This window comes from Hyperolius riggenbachi, chromosome 11 (assembly GCF_040937935.1).
Source record: "Hyperolius riggenbachi isolate aHypRig1 chromosome 11, aHypRig1.pri, whole genome shotgun sequence".
NCBI classification, from domain to species: domain Eukaryota; kingdom Metazoa; phylum Chordata; class Amphibia; order Anura; family Hyperoliidae; genus Hyperolius; species Hyperolius riggenbachi.
Genome location: NC_090656.1, coordinates 199,521,440 through 199,540,008, shown reverse-complemented (window position 1 = coordinate 199,540,008; position 18,569 = coordinate 199,521,440). Strand labels below are relative to the sequence as shown.

General features: G+C 47.2%; 1 protein-coding gene across 2 annotated transcripts in view; it reads left to right on the top strand.

The window, feature by feature from the left end:
- The first annotated feature begins 2,301 nt into the window (after positions 1–2,301).
- Positions 2,302–18,569, top strand: part of WEE1 (WEE1 G2 checkpoint kinase) — a 34,555-nt gene continuing 18,287 nt past the window's right edge. The window contains exons 1-5 of one of the 2 annotated variants that reach the window (XM_068261123.1): positions 2,302–2,709; positions 15,377–15,621; positions 16,768–16,834; positions 17,210–17,382; positions 17,602–17,723. In XM_068261123.1, the coding sequence (XP_068117224.1) occupies positions 2,380–2,709; positions 15,377–15,621; positions 16,768–16,834; positions 17,210–17,382; positions 17,602–17,723 (937 nt within the window). In that variant the 5' untranslated portion in view covers positions 2,302–2,379. Of the gene's footprint in view, positions 2,710–10,503; positions 10,588–15,376; positions 15,622–16,767; positions 16,835–17,209; positions 17,383–17,601; positions 17,724–18,569 lie in introns of those variants that run through there. The other variant, XM_068261124.1, reaches the window with a different exon arrangement.

Sequence of the window (18,569 nt, the reverse complement as noted above, 5' to 3'; positions counted from 1 at the left end):
GGAGTTGCTGGAGTGATTGTGGGAGTGGCTGGTGAGAGTCCGTGCAGCCAGGCGGATCTGTTTGCGGAAGATGGGAATGTGACGGCTGAGGAGTCCGTGGGTGATGATTCTTGTCTTCAGGCTGTGGAGCGAATGGAGGAGGAGACTCGTGGAGAGAGAGTGAGCGGAGCTGCACCGGCAGATGGTGACGTGTCTGGGGAGGAGGAGCCGGTGGGTGACGCTACTTGTGTGCAAGCCGTGCTGCGGGAGGAGGAGGCCTTGGCACGGAAAGTGGCTGTGCAGAGTGGGTCCGGTGTTGGGAAGACTGCGGAGGTGATTGCGGGGGTGAGTGAGGGGCAGGGGGTCACCCAGGAGCGGGGGAGACGGCGGGAGGAGGCGGGTCAGCCAGAGAGGAGGGAGGAGTCATTATGCAAAGGTAAGGTGAGCAGTGGGATGGGCAGCGGGAAGGTGCAGAGTAGCCGAGCTGGGAGTAGTAGTTCCTCAGGAGTGGGGGGTGTGGCCAAGGTGCAGAAGAAGCAGAGTGCGGTGTTGCTGCCGAAGGTAGTAGGTTCTGGTGAGGTAAAGGAGGCACGGGGGGGAGAGGAGCCCATAGATTGGGGTGCAGAGATGGATAAAAAGGAGGAGCAGGATAAGATGGAGTGGGAGAAGCAGAAGTCAAGGATGAGGCATGGAGGGAGGGGGAGGCTGAGGAAGGAGGAGGAAAGCAGAGTAGGAGGGGGTAAGAAGCTGAAGTTGGGGGTAGGGAGTGCTCCAGAGGTGCCCCTGTCACCTAATCCGTATGTTGTACTGGAAGATTCGGATGATGAGATGGAAGTTCAGGTGGAAGATGCTGGGCAGCCGGACAGCCCTGCTCCGCAGCCCAGGAGATGCGTTGCAGCGTCTGGGAGAGAAGGAGGTGATCAGACTGTGTTATTGGAACATAGTATACCCAGTGTGCGGCTGGATAGGCAGTATTATGAGCCACTTGAGAGGGACTGTGTGATACAGACTAGAAGTTGTGTTAAAGAGATTGTGAAGGTGGTGGAAGAGACAAATAAGTTGTGGAATAGTATGTCGGATAATGTTACTTTACGCATAAAGATTGTAATAAGAGAGATGTTTGGAGAAGATACCGCTATAACAGCGAGGAGGTTCGGTTTCCCATTGTGGCTTGTAAGAAGGATGCAGGTGTATTATTATAACATGTCAGATTATCATCAGGATGATATGACTGTGAGGATAATGGGGTATTATGTGTCTAAACAGGAAAGAGTGTGGGGAAAATTAATTTCTGGAGAATATTGATTTTTTATGACCTAAGAAAAAAGTTTAAAAAAATAAACGCCATATGATGATTGGACTGATTCCTCTTTTAAGGGGCATTTATGTCTCTATGGAGAGATAAAGACTAATCTGAGGTAAAAAAAAAAAAAAAAAAAAAAAAAAAAAATCCGAAACAGTCTGTATGCATGTTGGATTATTATGGCTCTGTACAATTTAACAAGCTGACACATCATTGCAATCCAGCGGTTCTGGAGGTGTGTTTAGCTTCTAAGGGTACAATGGTTAATTTGCATATATTCAGCAGTGGTGCTCTGGGAGACATCTCGAGCTCACTCCAACCTGAATTATCGCAAATTCTTTCTGTTTTAGGAAAGCAAATTTTTGTTTTTCTTAATATCAATTTAAAGAATGGGAATAAAGTTTAGAGTCAATCAAGCACATTTTTAAGTAGAGAAATATAAATGTGTACATAGAAAGAGGGACAAAGTCCTGAAAGAGGGACACATGAGCAGGAAAGAGGTACATTTAGGAGCTATGCATTTCCATTGGGGGCCGCGATGATGACGGCATCAAGAGACCGCTTGCGCAAAGATTTCAAGCCTAAATTGATCGGAAATCAGCCTGCTGTGTATGTGCAGTCAACAGATTCGATCAGCGTAAACTGAGCGGCCACACCACAATATATAGTGACGTAAAGCTCCCACATTCAGAGATAGGCCCCGTGCACGAGCCTCAGGCAGGACAACACATCACGTGCTGGGCGGAAAACATGGCGAAAAGGGGAGGCGCCGAGGCGGCAACAAACTTGTCTCTAGCCTGCGGAGGGCGGTACCAGGGCTGCTCGCTGTGTATTCTCTCAGTCACGTGACGCTCGGATCCGCCCCATCACATAGTATTTGGCGCCAAAGCTCCTCAAGATACGCACGCGGCCCCGCAGGCGGAGACATTTTGAAAGCTTCTGCGCTCCGCCGTTGGCCGGCTTCGGCCCCGCCCTCCTGACGCAGCACCTCTCCCCTCTCCCATTGGCCCGCCCCGCGCCCCGCCCCTGGTGTGTAACGGTCGTGGCCGTCGGAGGGAGGCAGGCTCAGGCTGGCAGGATACCCGGATGATGGTGACATGGAGGTCCGTCACAAGCTGCGCTTCTCTCCCAGCGACTGCGAGGATGAGGACGGCCACAGCACCGGGGAGGACTCGGCCTTCCAGGAGAGCGAACCCGGCCGGGAGGAGGACGGGGGGAGTCCGCCGGGGAGCCGGGCATGGCCGGAGGATGAGGAGGGCATCGGCGGCTCACCTGTCAAATCCCCGGGCGGCTTCCTGACCCCCGGATCACCCGCTTCCCCGTACCCGTACCAGAGAGCCTTCCGCGAGTCCCCCGACTGCCCCGGCACGCCGCCCACCAAGACCTTCCGCAAGCTGCGCCTCTTCGACACCCCGCACACCCCCAAGGTGAGATCCCCCGGCACTGACACCCCAGCATCTCCATACTGACACCCCAATATATCCTACTATCTCCATACTGACACCCCCAAGGTGAGAGATCTCCCCGCACTGACACCCCGCACACCCCCAAGGTGAGAGATCTCCCGGCACTGACACCCCAGCATCTCCGTACTGACACCCCAATATATCCTACTGCCTCCATACTGACACCCCCAAGGTGAGAGATCTCCCCGCACTGACACCCCGCACACCCCCAAGGTGAGAGATCTCCCGGCACTGACACCCCAGCATCTCCGTACTGACACCCCAATATATCCTACTATCTCCATACTGACACCCCCAAGGTGAGAGATCTCCCCCCACTGACACCCCGCAAACCCCCAAGGTGAGAGATCTCCCCCCACTGACACCCCGCACACCCCCAAGGTGAGAGATCTCCCGGCACTGACACCCCAGCATCTCCGTACTGACACCCCAATATATCCTACTATCTCCATACTGACATCCCCAAGGTGAGAGATCTCCCCGCACTGACACCCCAGCATCTCCATACTGACACCCCAATATATCCTACTATCTCCATACTGACACCCCCAAGGTGAGAGGTCTCCCCGCACACCCCCAAGGTGAGAGGTCTCCCCGCACACCCCCAAGGTGAGAGGTCTCCCCGCACACCCCCAAGGTGAGAGGTCTCCCCGCACACCCCCAAGGTGAGAGGTCTCCCCGCACACCCCCCAGCATCTCCATACTGACACCCCAATATATTCTACTATCTCCATACTGACACCCTGCACACCCCCAAGGTGAGAGATCTCACCGCACTGACACCCCGCACACACCCAAGCTGAAAGATCTCCCCGCACTGACACCCCGCACACACCCAAGCTGAAAGATCTCCCCGCACTGACACCCCGCACACCCCCAAGGTGAGAGAGGGGCCTTGTGTGTCTGTACTTTGCCTGATCTCCCTGCACTGACACTCCAATGTAGCCTACTATCTCCACACTGACAACCCGCACACCCCCAAGGTGAGAGATCTTCCCGCACTGACAACCCAGCATCTCCATACTGACACCCCAATATATCCTACTATCTCCATACTGACACCCCCAAGGTGAGAGATTGCCCTGTACTGACACAACCAAGGTGAGAGATCTCCCCGCACTGACACCCCGCACACCCCCAAGGTGTGAGAGGGGGGCCTGGTGTCTCTGTACATTGCCCGATCTCCCCGCACTGACACTCCAATGTAGCCTACTATCTCCATACTGACACCCCCCACATCCCAAATGTGAGATCTCCTCGCACTGACACCCCAGAATTTCCATACTGACGGCCCAATATATCCAACTATCTCCATACTGACACCTCAATATATCATACTGTCTCCATACTGGCATCCCGCACACCCACAAGAGGGGGGCCTGGTGTATGACTGTGTGCTCCCGATCTCCCTGCACTGACACCCCAGCTTCTCCATACTGACACCCCATTCTATCATACTATCTCCATACTGACACCGCACACCCCTAAAGTAAGAGAGAGGGACCAGGTGTCACCTCCTTTGTGTGCGTGCCTGATCTCCCAACACTGACTCCCCAACATCTCCCCATTGACAGCCAAATAATCCTGCTATCTCCACACTGACACCCCCTAAGGTGAGAGAGGGAGCGGTTGTCTCCTCTGATGTGTCAGTATGTGTATGATCTCCCAGCACCGACATCCCAATAATCATTCTATCTCCATACTGACACCCCGCACACCCCCAAGCTGAGAGTGGGTCCGGGTGTCACCTCCAATGTATGTTTGTGTGTGCCTGATCTCTCAGCACTGACCTCACAGCATCTCCATACTGACATATCAATAATCCTATCATCTCCATACTGACACCTCGCACAACTACAAGGGGGGGCTGTCACCTCCAATATATGCCTGTATTATGTACATTGCCTGATCTCACTGTACTGACATCCCAACATCTGTGTGTGTGTGTGTGTGTATATATCTATCTCTCCATCCTGACATACACATCTTATAACCCTTCCTTACTAACACTGAGAATGAGAAACCAACCCCAATGTGTGTATGTACACACCACACTCTGAAAGATGCTTACATAAGACTGCAGATGCCCCTATATGTGTCCTGTTTATCAAATCATCCCTCCATACTGACAACCCCAGCAACCAATGAAGGTATGTGGCCCTGTATGCTGACACATCAGTCTACAGTTGTGCTCATAAGTTTGTGTACGCTGGCAGAATTGGACACCTCAGACTGGGAGAGTGTAGGGAGACATCAGTGTGTATGAGCCCAGATCATTGTGTACGTTATTCACCTGTAGTGGTACCCCAATATATGGCTTATACTATGTCCATCTCAATTGGTTGTCCACTGTAACTGTTGCTAATATGTCTGATTTGGCCCTAAATATTGACTTTACAATATGTGTTGACACTCATTTGTATGTTTTATGGTTGGTATGTATTGGTTTATATGGCACGTTCTCTGTACATCTCCATATGACCGATTTCTGTTTACTGAAACTCCGGTATGTCAACTACTTGCACTCCTACATTTCAGAAATGAGGTTTTTGCTTTGGCCATATATAGACTTTATACAAGCTTTTACCTGCCAAAAAGAATATTGACATTGCTTTGTGCCAACTAACCAAAAACAACTTACGGTAGTACAGAATTTTAGATATCGCAGATGGGGAACTGCATCATGCAAGCAGGTACATGTCTATATACACAAATACAATGAATGACTTAAGAAAGTTAAATGGCCGTAACTATGTAAATTCAGTTCAGTGGGCGTGTAGGGCAGGGAATCTGCTGTATGACTTGTGATTGTGACAGGAGTCTCTTCATATTGCTACTAGCGATATTATGCTGGTCCTCTGTAAAACCTGCATTCTCTGATACTGTTCTTCGATTTAACTTTTTATATATGCACAATACTTTATCTTTAGAATGAATGTTCATACTGCACTTGGAAAATAGTGGTTATAACTGGTAATGAGTGATTTAATTGGACGCTTTTTTGTGCTTGTAGTGATTGCCACTACATTCTGTCGAGTCACAGCTGTGAGATATAAATAAGTCGAGCCGGTTCAGTGGACGGACATGCCTCGGCACAGCACTTTGCGCACAGTCTGTTGTGTTGTATTTAGAGTACAGAGGCGTTTCCGGTTACGTGAGTTAGTGAAAGTTCCTGTGTCTGTACAGTGCTGTGGTTGCGGGCGTATACTACACTCATTGACACTACACATGTCTGCGGTGTTGCCTGCTAAATGTATACACTGCGGATACCGATCACTATATTCCAAAGCTTACAAAGGCCATAGCTGGGTAGGGGATAATAACCTTGTTCTATGGAGGCCAATTAATGTGACAGGACAAAACCAGGAAAGACATTTACTTTTAATAAGCCTTGGTTTTTGCACTAGTATGTGCTGGTGGGTGGGTGTTTTTTTTTTTTTTTTTTTAATGGAAATAAGATGTTTTCTTAGTGTTAGGGCCCATTCACACTTGAGCGTTTTGCCGGCCATTTTGGCAAAAACACTCAAATGCTAGCGCTTTTGAAAGCCCTAGTGTAATAAAACCCTATGGGCCCGTTCTTGGGTGATTTGCGCAAAACGCAAACGCATCGCCTGCACAATTTTCAGACTATCTCCCGGCGATCGCGTTTCAGTGCTATAGAAGCGCTGAACGCGATCGTGGAAAAATCGCCACAGTGTTCAGTGATTTTTCCGCTAAAAAAATCACTCACGCAAAACGCCGGCGGTGAGTTCATTGTTGACTTTAGGGTCTGTCTGGTTTAATCTTATATTTCAAGATACGGGTACTTGTGACATACAAATGTTTTGAGCATTTTAATTTGCTGTGAATTGAATACAATTGTTTTTGTAATGTTCATATAACAGTTTCTAGAATCCACTGGGCAATTTGTATCGTGGGTTCCACGTTGCTCGTGTCCTGCGTGCGCCCATCCTTGTTGAACCGTTGGGAGCGCAGCGGCGCACATTTTTTGATAATCTCTTGCTGACAAGGTTTGGAGGTTCCATCATTGGATTGTCGGGTGAGGTTGGCTGGGGAAGCCTCTCGATCATCCAGAGGCTTCCATTAACTGAGGTATCTAAATGGGTGCCCCCTCTTTCTCTCAGGGCCCGTTTCCACTATCACGAATCCGCATGGATTCGCATAGCCAATACAAGTGGATGGCCCTGTTTCCACTTGTCAGTAATCCTGAGCGTTTTTCTGTGCTGGAGAAATTTGCACGGAAGAGCCCTCAGAATTCGCGAATCGCCGCTAATGTATTTAATAAGAAAATCGCATGCGTATTTTACAGCGATTTCGCATAGAAACTGTTAAATCACACAGGCAGTGACATGGTTAAAATCTCATAAATACTAACCTATGCGAAATCGCAGTAAAATACGCATGCGGAATCACACCCGCATGCGATTTCGTCAGCAGGGGAATCATCAGCGATTCCGCACCGCACAAGTGGAAACGGCCCCTCACAGGTACCTTAGGTTTACTTGGGCTTTCGTTTGTCACGTAGGAAAATAAGCGATCGCTATTATTTCTCAATAGGTAACATAAATGGAAATGTCTGAGGAATGGGACTTCATAGAGACCAAGTAAAGGCATGTAAACTGATCATGCTTCACTGGAGAACATGCTGATTTTATTTAATTTGACATTGAGTGCAGGTATACTTTAAACTTGGTCTAGTTGAGATTCACGCATACAACCTAGCACTGCGAGGGAAGAGTTCTGCCACTTGTGGTGTTTCAGCTATTGCTTGTGGCAATTTGATAGTGTTGAATATGGCAGGTTATATCCTTCCTGTGTAATTGCTGATGCCACATTTATGGAGCAGCTGTTGGACAGTAGTAGCAGGGTCCTCACAACACGTGTCTGCTGGTAGGTGATGTTGTCTTGCAATACACTGTGTTACTTTGCACTGTTGAGCTAAATACCCGCAGCCTATATCAGGGAGTCGCATTGTGTTTGCACAGGTGGCTGCCTCCTATGTATACAGGCTGTGTGCAGGTGGATGTGACCCTTACACAAATATTTGCCGATTGCTTTGTTTTTTCTGTATCGCTGCTGGCGTGCAGGCCTCATTTATTAGAGTAGGGCTGGTAATTCCGTTGCACTGATTTACAAGGCACCTCAGCAAGGGAAGCGGGAGCAGCTGCCCATAGCAACCAGAATTCCTGAAGGCCATGCCTCGCATATGACAATACAGGCTTGAAAAGGGCTAAAAATATCTTTAAAGGGTAAACAGCTGCAGTCCTGACCGCAGCTGCTCCCTGTAGTTCATACAAGCTAGGGAGAGTAGGCAAGGTATAGTAAGGTTACGCTGCATGGAGGGTGTAGCGTAAAAAGATTTACTGCTCAGTGGCTTTCCCCAAAAATCCAGCTGGTTGTTTGCACAAGGGTGGCCACTAATAGTCCAATTTGCGATGGACCAGCCGATGCGATAAGTGCGATCAGGCATAAACAATCGTTCGGGTCCACTAACAATAAGGCAGTACGTACTTGCTCCGGTCAGTGGAATCTGTATCTGGTTTTCGCATCGATATCATGGATCAGATTGGGTGTGTGTTTCCATCCTGTTAGTGGACTAATTTGATGGTTTCTCACCATTCACATTTTTTCAAACCGTATGGTCGATGGTTCAGCAAACTGGACCATTAGGCCTCATTTCCATGTCTGCAACAATCAGGCATGTGTGCTGCACCAGACACCACCGAGCAATGTCGGCAGATCTACTCACCCCAACTAAGCCAATCCCATTGTTCACACCACTCCCCGGCCAAAATTATGGAGCAACGCAGTGCCATGTGTTGCGGTGGCTACCGGAGAGCGGTGCGAACAATGGGATTGGCTTCGCTGGGGTTGAGTAGATCTGCCGGCATTGCTCGGGGGTCGTCTGGTGCAGCACAGTTGGAGGTGGTACTTCTGGTACTCGGAGTTAGATAAGTGTTGCAGGATACTTAAAGAAGTTCTGGTGAACCAAACATTTTTGTAATGGATGTATCCTAAAATATCAGCCCCATTATTGTAAAAGTGCCAAGTACAATATTTTGCCTTGTTACAAAAAAAAAAAGTTGATTTTATGTTTAAGTGTTTACATTTATGTGAGCAGAAAGTAACCCCCATAATGCACCACCTCTAAATATGCAAATCAGCCCCTCATGTCCCTGAAGAGGCACACCCAGAGCTGCTAGTCTGTTAGGGCTCATTTCCACCAGCCGGATGCTTTCTGCATCTGGTGCACTGGCAATAAGTCAGACTCGCCTATCGGCCCATCCTGGTCCCTCGCAGTCATTCTGTGCTGCTCTGTCCCTCTCTGTAAGCTAGGTGAGTTGCCAGGCACTGCTTATGCACTGTGCTGGCCGCACGCCTACTCCATCACGCCACCATGTCCGGGAGCGTTTTGCACATGTGCAGTAGCAAATTTTTACTAGCTGTGCAGAACAATCCTGGCCACAGAAGAGTGATGGAGGTAGGTGCACAGGGCTGTGCTATGGCGTTTTTGAGTGGGACAGTGAAGAAACAGAGCAGCGTGGAATGAATGGTGAGGGACCAGGACATCTTCAGGGGGCTGGAATAAGCCTCAGGAAAGTAACTCGGCAAATTGCTTTAGACTTAGTGTACCAGAGACGACTGTTATGTGGGTGTTTTATACGTATCTGGGGCTTCCTGTAGCCCCTTGAGGTGCTTGGCCTCCCTCACGGTCCTCTTAGGATCTCAGTAATCTCCCCTGGTAACCTGGCCAGTCGCAGCCACCACACACCCATGCCGGGGAGCGTTCTTCGCCTGCGCAGTAACACTGCACAGTTGCACAATGCTCCTGGCTGTGGGAGCACGACGGGGGTGCGCACAGGGCCGAGCCGCGTATGCGCAGAACAGCGCGGCTGGCCAGATGGGCTGGAATTACAAGACAACGGAGGGGCTCACGCACCTCATGGGGTAGGAGGAAACCCCAAGTAAGTTTATATACCCACATTATAGTTGTCTCTTAAGTTTCCTTATTTACCCACGTTATAGTTTCTGTTCGGGGCTTTCAGCAATGGAGTTCTAGGTTTAATTCCGGAGACCACCACCATTTGTATGGAGTTTGTATATTTTCCGTGGTTTGCATAAGATTTCTTCAGGTACTGTTTACTACCCACCTCCTACTTGTTTTCCAAATGCTGCCAGTGACTTCCTATAGAATGGAATCAAATGTTCCTTTAGATTTCTACAGGCTAGGAAGACGCCCATGTGAATGACTCCATTGTGACAAGCACTGAGTGCTGAGGAAAAGCGTCAGTGCTTTCTGAATGCATAATAAAGCCATTTGCAGAGAGCTGGATTATTCTGGCGCACCGATACTGGTGTATGTTTAGGCTGGTTATTTCTTGTGCTCTGTGGAAAGACTTGTTTGTTTTTTGTGCTATCTGTTCAGCAGTGTGTGTTTTGCTGAGTGTGCTTGTGAATTACTACAAGGCCTGAGTGCATCGGGAGTCCCCTCCCCCACTCCCTCAGTGCTCTGGAATTTGATCTGGAGGTGGGGGAGGGGCACTTCCTATCTCTCTCTACCAGGGGGTGGAGGTGGGGGCTGTGCTTGAAGCAAAGGGAGGAAGGCAAAAGAAACAGTGGGCTGAGACTCTGCTGTATCTGCTCAGATGTTGGCATTTAAATGCACAGCTATAGGTGAGATCACGTGGCTTTAGTAGCGTTGGAGACATTCAGCTGGTAAACATAAGAAGCCAATGAAGATAAGCAGGGCTTTCCATATTACTGCAGATCGTGGACGTCCATTGTGTGAATGGGCTGACTATGATCATGAAACCAAAACTGCTCAAATGCTTCACACAGGTAAATCGCTCACTGGCTTCATAATGGATCAGTCACTCACAGCTGGATGGAGATTGAATGTTTAGCTACATATAGACATGTCAACCAAAATGATACAATTAGTTTGTGTTGTATTTATATTGTGCTATCTTCTGCAGAGCAGTGCAGAGTATATAGTAGCATAAGTTAGTTGCATAGTGGAATAGGTTGTGCCCCCCCCAACTGTCCCCAGGGAGCTCTGTCTCATCCCCATCCTAGTCTGATGTCCTGTTATGTATCTATATAGCACTGACATCTTCAGCAGCTCTTTGCACTGTTATGCTGGGAATATGCGGCTCGATTCTGAGCCATTAAGATGGTTAGATCATTTCTGACATGTCCGATCACCGTTCAATCGTTTTGCCGCTCGATTCACCATTGGCGTTACTTGAAAAAAGGTAAAAATGAGCGGAAGAGAGTCGAGCGTGCCAAACGATTGGGTGCAGAATCGAGTGCCAGAATCGTGTATTCCCAGCGTAATGTAAATGACTGTCCCTCTGAGGGGCTCACAATCTAATTCCTGCCATAGTCCTATGTTCATCATAGTTTTAGGCCAATTTTGGGGACAAGCAATTTGCTGTATGTTTTTTAGGCTCAAGGCGAAAATACAGACTCCATGCAGATAGTGTCCTAGATCCGATTTGAACCAGGGACCCCAGTGCTGCAAGGCTACACTTACATTCACGCAAAACGACCACAGTTTTCAGTTGACTATCTTTGGTTTTTTCCAAACCCGCATCAAAAGTCAGCTGGCTGGGCAGCAGGAATCCCAGGCGTCCTGCTATATATGCTGCATGCAGAATATTTTTTTTTTTTTTTTTTACCCGCATGCAAAAAAAACACACATTGGCTGTGAAACCAACCCTGACATGGGCTGTCATATCTGCTGCAACTGCATGCAGATCCCTCCAAGCGTGATCCCTGCCTCAGAGCCCTTTACCACTGAAAAATTCACCACGATTATTATTTAGTACCTATATAGCGCCAACATCTTCTGGAGCACTTTTTATACAGAGTAAAAAAGTCACTAAGGTCTCTTTCAGACAGGAGGCTAAATTGCGCATTTGCCGATCAGTTCAGGCAGGGAACACGCTTGTTTTTGTACGCGTTTTCTTCATTGAAAAAATTAGAACTCATGTTAATCAATGGGCTAGTTCACACTTAATGTGACCTACTGCATCATGATTCTGCACATTTTGTCAGTTTTCTGTATCAGTTACATTAGCTGCTGTGAAAAATCGTACACGTAGGAACACACTTGGTTTGCAGAAAACATGCGCAGAAAAATGCATGCAGAAAACTGAAAGACAAGTGTGTTCCCTTAGTCTCTTGTCTGCCAGCCGCCACTTCAATTCAAGTGCACAATTGCAGCGCTGGCACGCGGTGTGTTACTGGACAGCAGAGCACCGTGACATGACTCCATGCCCGGCCAGTGCAGAAAAGCAGCCGACAGGTGTTGAATTCACCACCTGTCAGTTGCCTGTGTGAAAAGGACCTAAAGGTGCCTACACATCTACTGATTTTGGTGACGATTGACCAATAGACCTTTCTCTGATCGGAGAGAAATCTGTTGGCTGCCATAAAAATTCCGATCTATTTCAGCATGAAATCTTTCAGCAATCGACCTTGTAGTGTTGCTTCTCCGCCTCCAGCCGCCGCTGTGCCCCTGCAGTAATACTTAAACTCTCCGCCACTGTGTCCGGACTCTTCTTCTGGGTTTGCACAGTGACTCTTCTTCCGGTCACATGGTTGCCAGCACTAATGCAGTTGCTTTGGTTGCTAGGAAATATTTAAAGGACACCTGAAGTGAGAGGGATATGAAGCATGGCTGTGGAGTCTGAGTCATGAAGTCGGAGTCGGAGCAATTTTGGGTGCCTGGAGTCTGAGTCGGGGAAAAAATGCTCCGACTCCTAATGAATTTGTAACTGTAATTAAAAGAATAGAAAATTAGAATTAGAAAATATGATAAAATGTTCTATTTCTCACATAATAGTCATTAAAAATAATGTGTATATATACAGTAATAGCTGTGTTCAGTCCACAAAAAATGAAATAAACCAATCAAAATTAGTTACTTGTGCTGCTTCAATAAAGCAGTCCCTGTATTTTTAAAGTCAGATATACACATCTGATTGTGACTGTATATATGATGTGTACACAGGAATCTCTTATATATACGAAATAACATCTATGCTGTAAGTATAAAGCCTGATGTGTAGCCGTGTCACTAATAGAGATGGTCAACGAGATGGAAATAATTCTGCATTGATGCTGATTTATGCAAATGTATGCACTCCCTTTGCTCATGAAATCCAATAATTTGATATGTTGTTAAAATTTGGTTTGGTGACTACAAATTAAAGGGTACCTGAGACTGATGAAAAGTAAAGTTTTATACATACCTGGGGCTTCCTCCAGCCCCCTTCAGGCCAATCAGTCCCTTGCTGTCCTCCTCCACCACCTGGATCTTCTGCTATGAGTCCTGGTAATTCAGCCAGTCAGCACAGTCCAGCCACGTGCCGCTCCTACAGCCAGGAGCGTTCTGCACCTGCGTAATAGTGCTGAACAGGTGTAGTATGGCAGAGTGTGTGCATGCGCACTACGCCAGACTGGCTCAAGTACCTGGACTCGTAGCAGAAGATCCAGGTGGCGGAGGAGGACAGCAAGGGACTGATTAGCCTGAAGGGGGCTGGAGGAAGTACCAGGTATGTACAAAACTTTAATTTCATGGCTTACTTTGTTACACAGTAGTACTATACTCTACATATGCACTCCCCACAGAGCTTCAGGGAATCCACTGAGAATGTTGTGCACATTGAACACAGAGGTGTTTTCTATCACCCATAAACCTGGTTCAGATTGTACATGAAGAATGTGTAATAGAGGAAGAATCTTCTCATTCCCCTGCAGAGTACCTGCACATCATTCTTACATGTACCCACACTTACATTGCCTAGGGCTTGATAGATGTTCTTTGTTCCGGTTTGTACCTTTTACAAGTACTCTTACCAAGGACTAGTTTTAGTCTAAAGGGAATATAGTAGTCTACATATTCTTCTCACTTCAGTTGTCTTGTAAAATTCCTAAGCGTTGGCAGTTAAGAGACGAATTTCACGTTACATACTGTTAATCAACAAAATTGTAATATGCAAATTAGAGGAGTCAGAGTCGAGGAGTCAGTCGGTGAAAGCCTAAACTTCGGAGTCGGTGGATTTTTGGACCGACTCCACAGCCCTGATATGAAGGGAGACTTTTTTTTTTTTAACAATGCAACATACCTTCCTGTCCCGCTTGAGCCTCTGTCTTTAATACTATAGCCATAGCCCATGGACAAGCATGCAGATCAGGTGCTCTGACTGTTAAGTCTGTTTGCTGCATGCTTGTGTCAGGTGTGTGATTTACACTTCTGATGCCTGAAAGATCAGCAGGGCTGCCAGGCAACTGGTATTGTTTAAAAGGAAATAAATATGGCAGCCTCCATATCGCTCTTATTGCAGGTTCCCTTTAAGGCCCGTGCAGATGTTCGCTTATTCATCTGGAATGATCGTTGGTGATTGTACCGTGTGATCATTTTAGAAATGATCGCTACAGGTTTTCGCTACAGTCTGCCCTGTTATATGGCGGGGGAACGATTACTAGGATTTGCTGGACAGCAGCGGCCATTTGTGTAAGTTCTTTAGTGACAGCACTGTGGATCGCCAAACGGTATAGAGGGGACATCTGTGCGCACTCTAGATTTTTGTGTGACAATCTCAGGCGACAAAACTAACATCTTGTTGCAGCTTTGTAAGATATAAAAAGCCAGCTCTGGAATCAAACAAAAATTCAAACTGGAAAAGTAGGGCTCATGTCCCTCTCGCCATGGTGATTTGTATACAGTTGATCCGCCGGGCAGTGGAAGTGTCACACGTCTTCAGCTTCCCTTGGGTTTCAGCAACATCAGCAATTTCCCCGAGCGCCAGACAGGAGAAATACCTACTAACAGCTTGTACAATTGGCTAGCTGACTTGGAGTTGATTCATTTTGTAGGACAAGATCTCCGCTCTTTGGCCCAATAGGCTGCTTGTCTAGTGACAGGCAGCCTATTGTGCCAATCAAAGTGCGGGGATCTCATTCTACAAAGTCACCGGACCTCACAGGGTTCAGAGTGGGACAATTGGAATGGCCGTTAGTTTTGGGGAGAGCGTGAGAATGTTAATAGTGCATGCTACAGCAGTAGTGTGCACAACTTTGAAAATATGACTTGCACTGCCACACTAAGCTTGCAGTGTAGCTTAGTAAATCAGCCCCTACTGATTTGTCTGTGAGCCAGATGTAGCCATCAAAAGAGCCACTGGTTCCCTACCCCTGCAATAAACAAATCCCTGCATTAGAACTGCTGGAGCCTGACTTGTCTATTGCCATTTTTAGCAATTTTTCTCTGGACCAGTCGAGCCCGTCCAATACAGCCAGGGAGGCTATATAGACACCACTTATCTGCTGTGCCTGGGATGAGGCACTTGAGCACACAAACAAGAGGCACACTGTTGGAAGTAGTAGAAAGAAAATGTAAAAGATGCTTCCTGACTTCAGCTGAGATCATGCAGTTGTGATTTGGGAGCAAATTATGTGACAGATTTTTTTTTTTATTTTTTTCGTATATACAGTACAAGTAAAATTAGAGAAACCCAGAAAACTGTCTAAACACCTGAGCATTTAGTGTGTCGTCAACTGCGTTTAGGGGTTTACAGGATTGTGGTCTCTAATGCTGCTGTTTGTGTTTTGCCTGCAGAGCTTGCTATCCAGAGCTCGTGGAATTGCTTCCAGTGCCTTCAGGGGTAAAGGCGTCTGTCTGTTCAAGGAAGGGGAGAAGTTCGATAAGCTGGCTCCGCCATTCCCTGAAGAGGAGAAGGTGGAAAAGCTGTGGCCAGTATACAGCACCCCCCTTGTCAACATCAACCCATTCACCCCAGAGTCTGTGGACCTGCAGTCTTCATCGGGGGCCAGCCGGGGCAAGAAGAGGACCTATGTTATTGAGTGAGAATCCTTTCTCATCTGCAGCTGACATATTGAGAATTTAGTGTACAGCTTTGTAAATGAGTTCCAGTATAGGAGAAAGTGGCATAGTCTAATTTTGCTAAAGGAAACCAGAGATGGGAAAGTGAAAAAGATCTTATACATACTTGGGGCTTCCTCCAGCTCCATCCGCATGGATCGCTCCCACGCCGCTGTTCTCCGATGCCTCTATCGCCGGTACCAGGTCCGTCAATTCCACCGGATGCGGCCAGTTGTACGTATCCACAGGAAATCCCTCTGTCTCGCATGCGCAGTATGGAGGGAGCGCACTGCGCTTGCGTCATCTGGCCCTGACTGGCTGAAGTGACAGGACCTGGTATCGGCGATAGAGGCAGCGGAGAACAGCGGCATGGGAACAATTCATGTGGAGGGGGCTGGAGGAGGCCTCAGGTATGTATAAATCTATTAGGTCATTCGTCTCTGAGTCTCTTTAATTGCTTTGAGATAGACGTGTCTGTACAGTGGCAAGCATACAAATACATATGCTGTGTTCCATTTCTTCTTTTTCTGCCTGAAAGAGTTAAAGGGGTTCTCTAAAAAAAAGAAATCTGACAGCAGGTCTTGTGTTGCGAGTACGGAATTGGCCCCTCAATATGACCATATTTCCAACCTCAACGATGCAGGGCTGTCAGTACAGAAAACTCGGACCATGGCTACTCAGCTGCTTTTAGCCACTTATAACTCTGATCCACTAAGGCAGCTATGTGATAGTTGCAGATGTGCACCAACTAGTGGTAAACTATGGGAATTTTTCAACCTGATAAGCTGTGTGAAAGTAACTGCAATCAATACTTTCTAAGCTAACAGCCAGGCGCCAGGGAGGGAAGCAGGCAGCCCATAAACTACTCAAAAAATAGTAGTTATGTCGGCTAAGATGGGCAGGGCAGTACTTGCAGTGCTATCCCTAGGGTCACTTCTTATTTGCCTTTTGTAGGGCCATAAATGAAAACTGGTGGTTTTTGAGGGATAATAAATGGATAGCCATATAAACCAGTGATTGTAACTTCCACAATCTACAAAAATACTTTGTCAGTCATTAGGTCAGCATTAAAAATCTATAAGTGGTTCTACCCCCACCTTGTGTCTGATTGTTGTTTTGTTCTTTAGTTCAGATATTGAAATCATGGAGGGAAGCGACGGGGAACTAGAAGACGATGGGACAAGGCCTGCCAAGGTAATTGCAGAGGGTTGTCTTGCTTGATGCTCCCGTTTTCTTTACAAGGGTGGTTCAATGAGTCTAAAGGCTTCCATACACTCTGACTTTGTAACAGATTAGAAAGTAGATTTGATAAAAACTCCAGGCTAGATGATGGCTCCGAACTCGAAGGACCAAGTCCTGATCCATGTAGGCCACACTAATCATGAGCGTGCAACAAGGCTCAGTTGGAATCTGTATAACTAAGCCCATCTTGGGTGTATTTGTATCAGGAAAGGCTTGTGGGCATGATGATAGGCCTCAGACTTATTGATTCACCCTAAGGTACATTCTTGTCTTCCATGTGTTTGAGGTGATATGCCCTGATTAACCCTGCTTTGCTTCCACTTACAGAGAATCCCTATTACAGAAAGTAATATGAAGTCCAGATATGCCATTGAGTTCCATGAACTAGAGAAGATTGGCTCTGGGCAGTTTGGCGCCGTTTATAAATGTGTCAAGAGGCTGGACGGCTGCATATACGCCATTAAACGCTCGAAGAAGCCACTCGCTGGCTCAGTCGACGAGTAAGTGCTGTTGTGGTATGATACTGAGTGTTGCATGGACAGAAACCCTGAATGACTGGCAGCTTCTCTTTACTGAATGATGGAAGAAGTGTACAGATCTGGCATTGTAGTGGCTGGTTGCCCTGTTTGTGTTGCTGATGAAGTCTGGAATGGGATGACTGGCACAAGATTTGTGGAAGAGATTGCCGGACTGGTCCATTGACTCTTGTTTTCTTTCAGGCTGCTTGCTCTTCGGGAAGTGTATGCGCATGCGGTACTGGGCCAGCACCCCCACGTAGTGCGATACTACTCAGCATGGGCAGAAGATGATCACATGCTTATTCAGAATGAATACTGCAATGGTGAGTGTGCACAGCTCTCCTCTCCTGCTCTGTAGTGCATTGTCTTGAGGTGTGTGGGGAGATCATAGCTTGTTCCACAGTAAAGCTTACCTACTATTTGTAAGAATCTATACGTTGGTTGCTATGGGCAACAACACTACACCTTCGTTCGGCACCATATCACAGGAAGTGTGATAACTCGACTCTCATCATAGCAACAGCATAGGAGATAGAACTTCTTAGACGTCCTCAGTTTCAGGAGTTTATTCAGTAAACCGATATACAGATGCTTATCTCTACATGTTACATCTCAGTGAAGCAATTGGTCTGTATTAAGTCCTCTTTGTGTTACCTTGCATACTTCTCTCTAATAGCTAGATCAGGCCTCTCTTATGTTACATCTATACTACGTTGCACTTAGGCCTATATACAGCATACAGTTAGATAAGATGACAATACATTACAAAAAGAGTAAGGGGGGAAGTCAGGAGCAGCAGAAGTAGCCCCCCCCCCCCACCGCTCTTATACTAACCTCGGAAGAGTTAAATGTGACATTATCTGAGCAGGGATGGATTAATAACTCATCGCGTGCTATTGGCTGATAAGACCCTGTGATATCATAACAAGCCGTCTTTACTGCGCATGCCCTGACAATTCCATGTTCCAAGGAACTGTCATCTTGTTCTGAGGAGGCCATTGTTTAATGTTCTTGTGAGAATATTTTCATAACAATGGCTCATGTTTATGATGTTTGTCGCCAGCTGGTCTGGCCTCTGCACTGGATATCTCTGATACAGCCTTGGGAGTTCCGAATCACACTGTTCAGTGCTTCAAGAAATCCTCTTTAAAGGTATACACTACAAATCA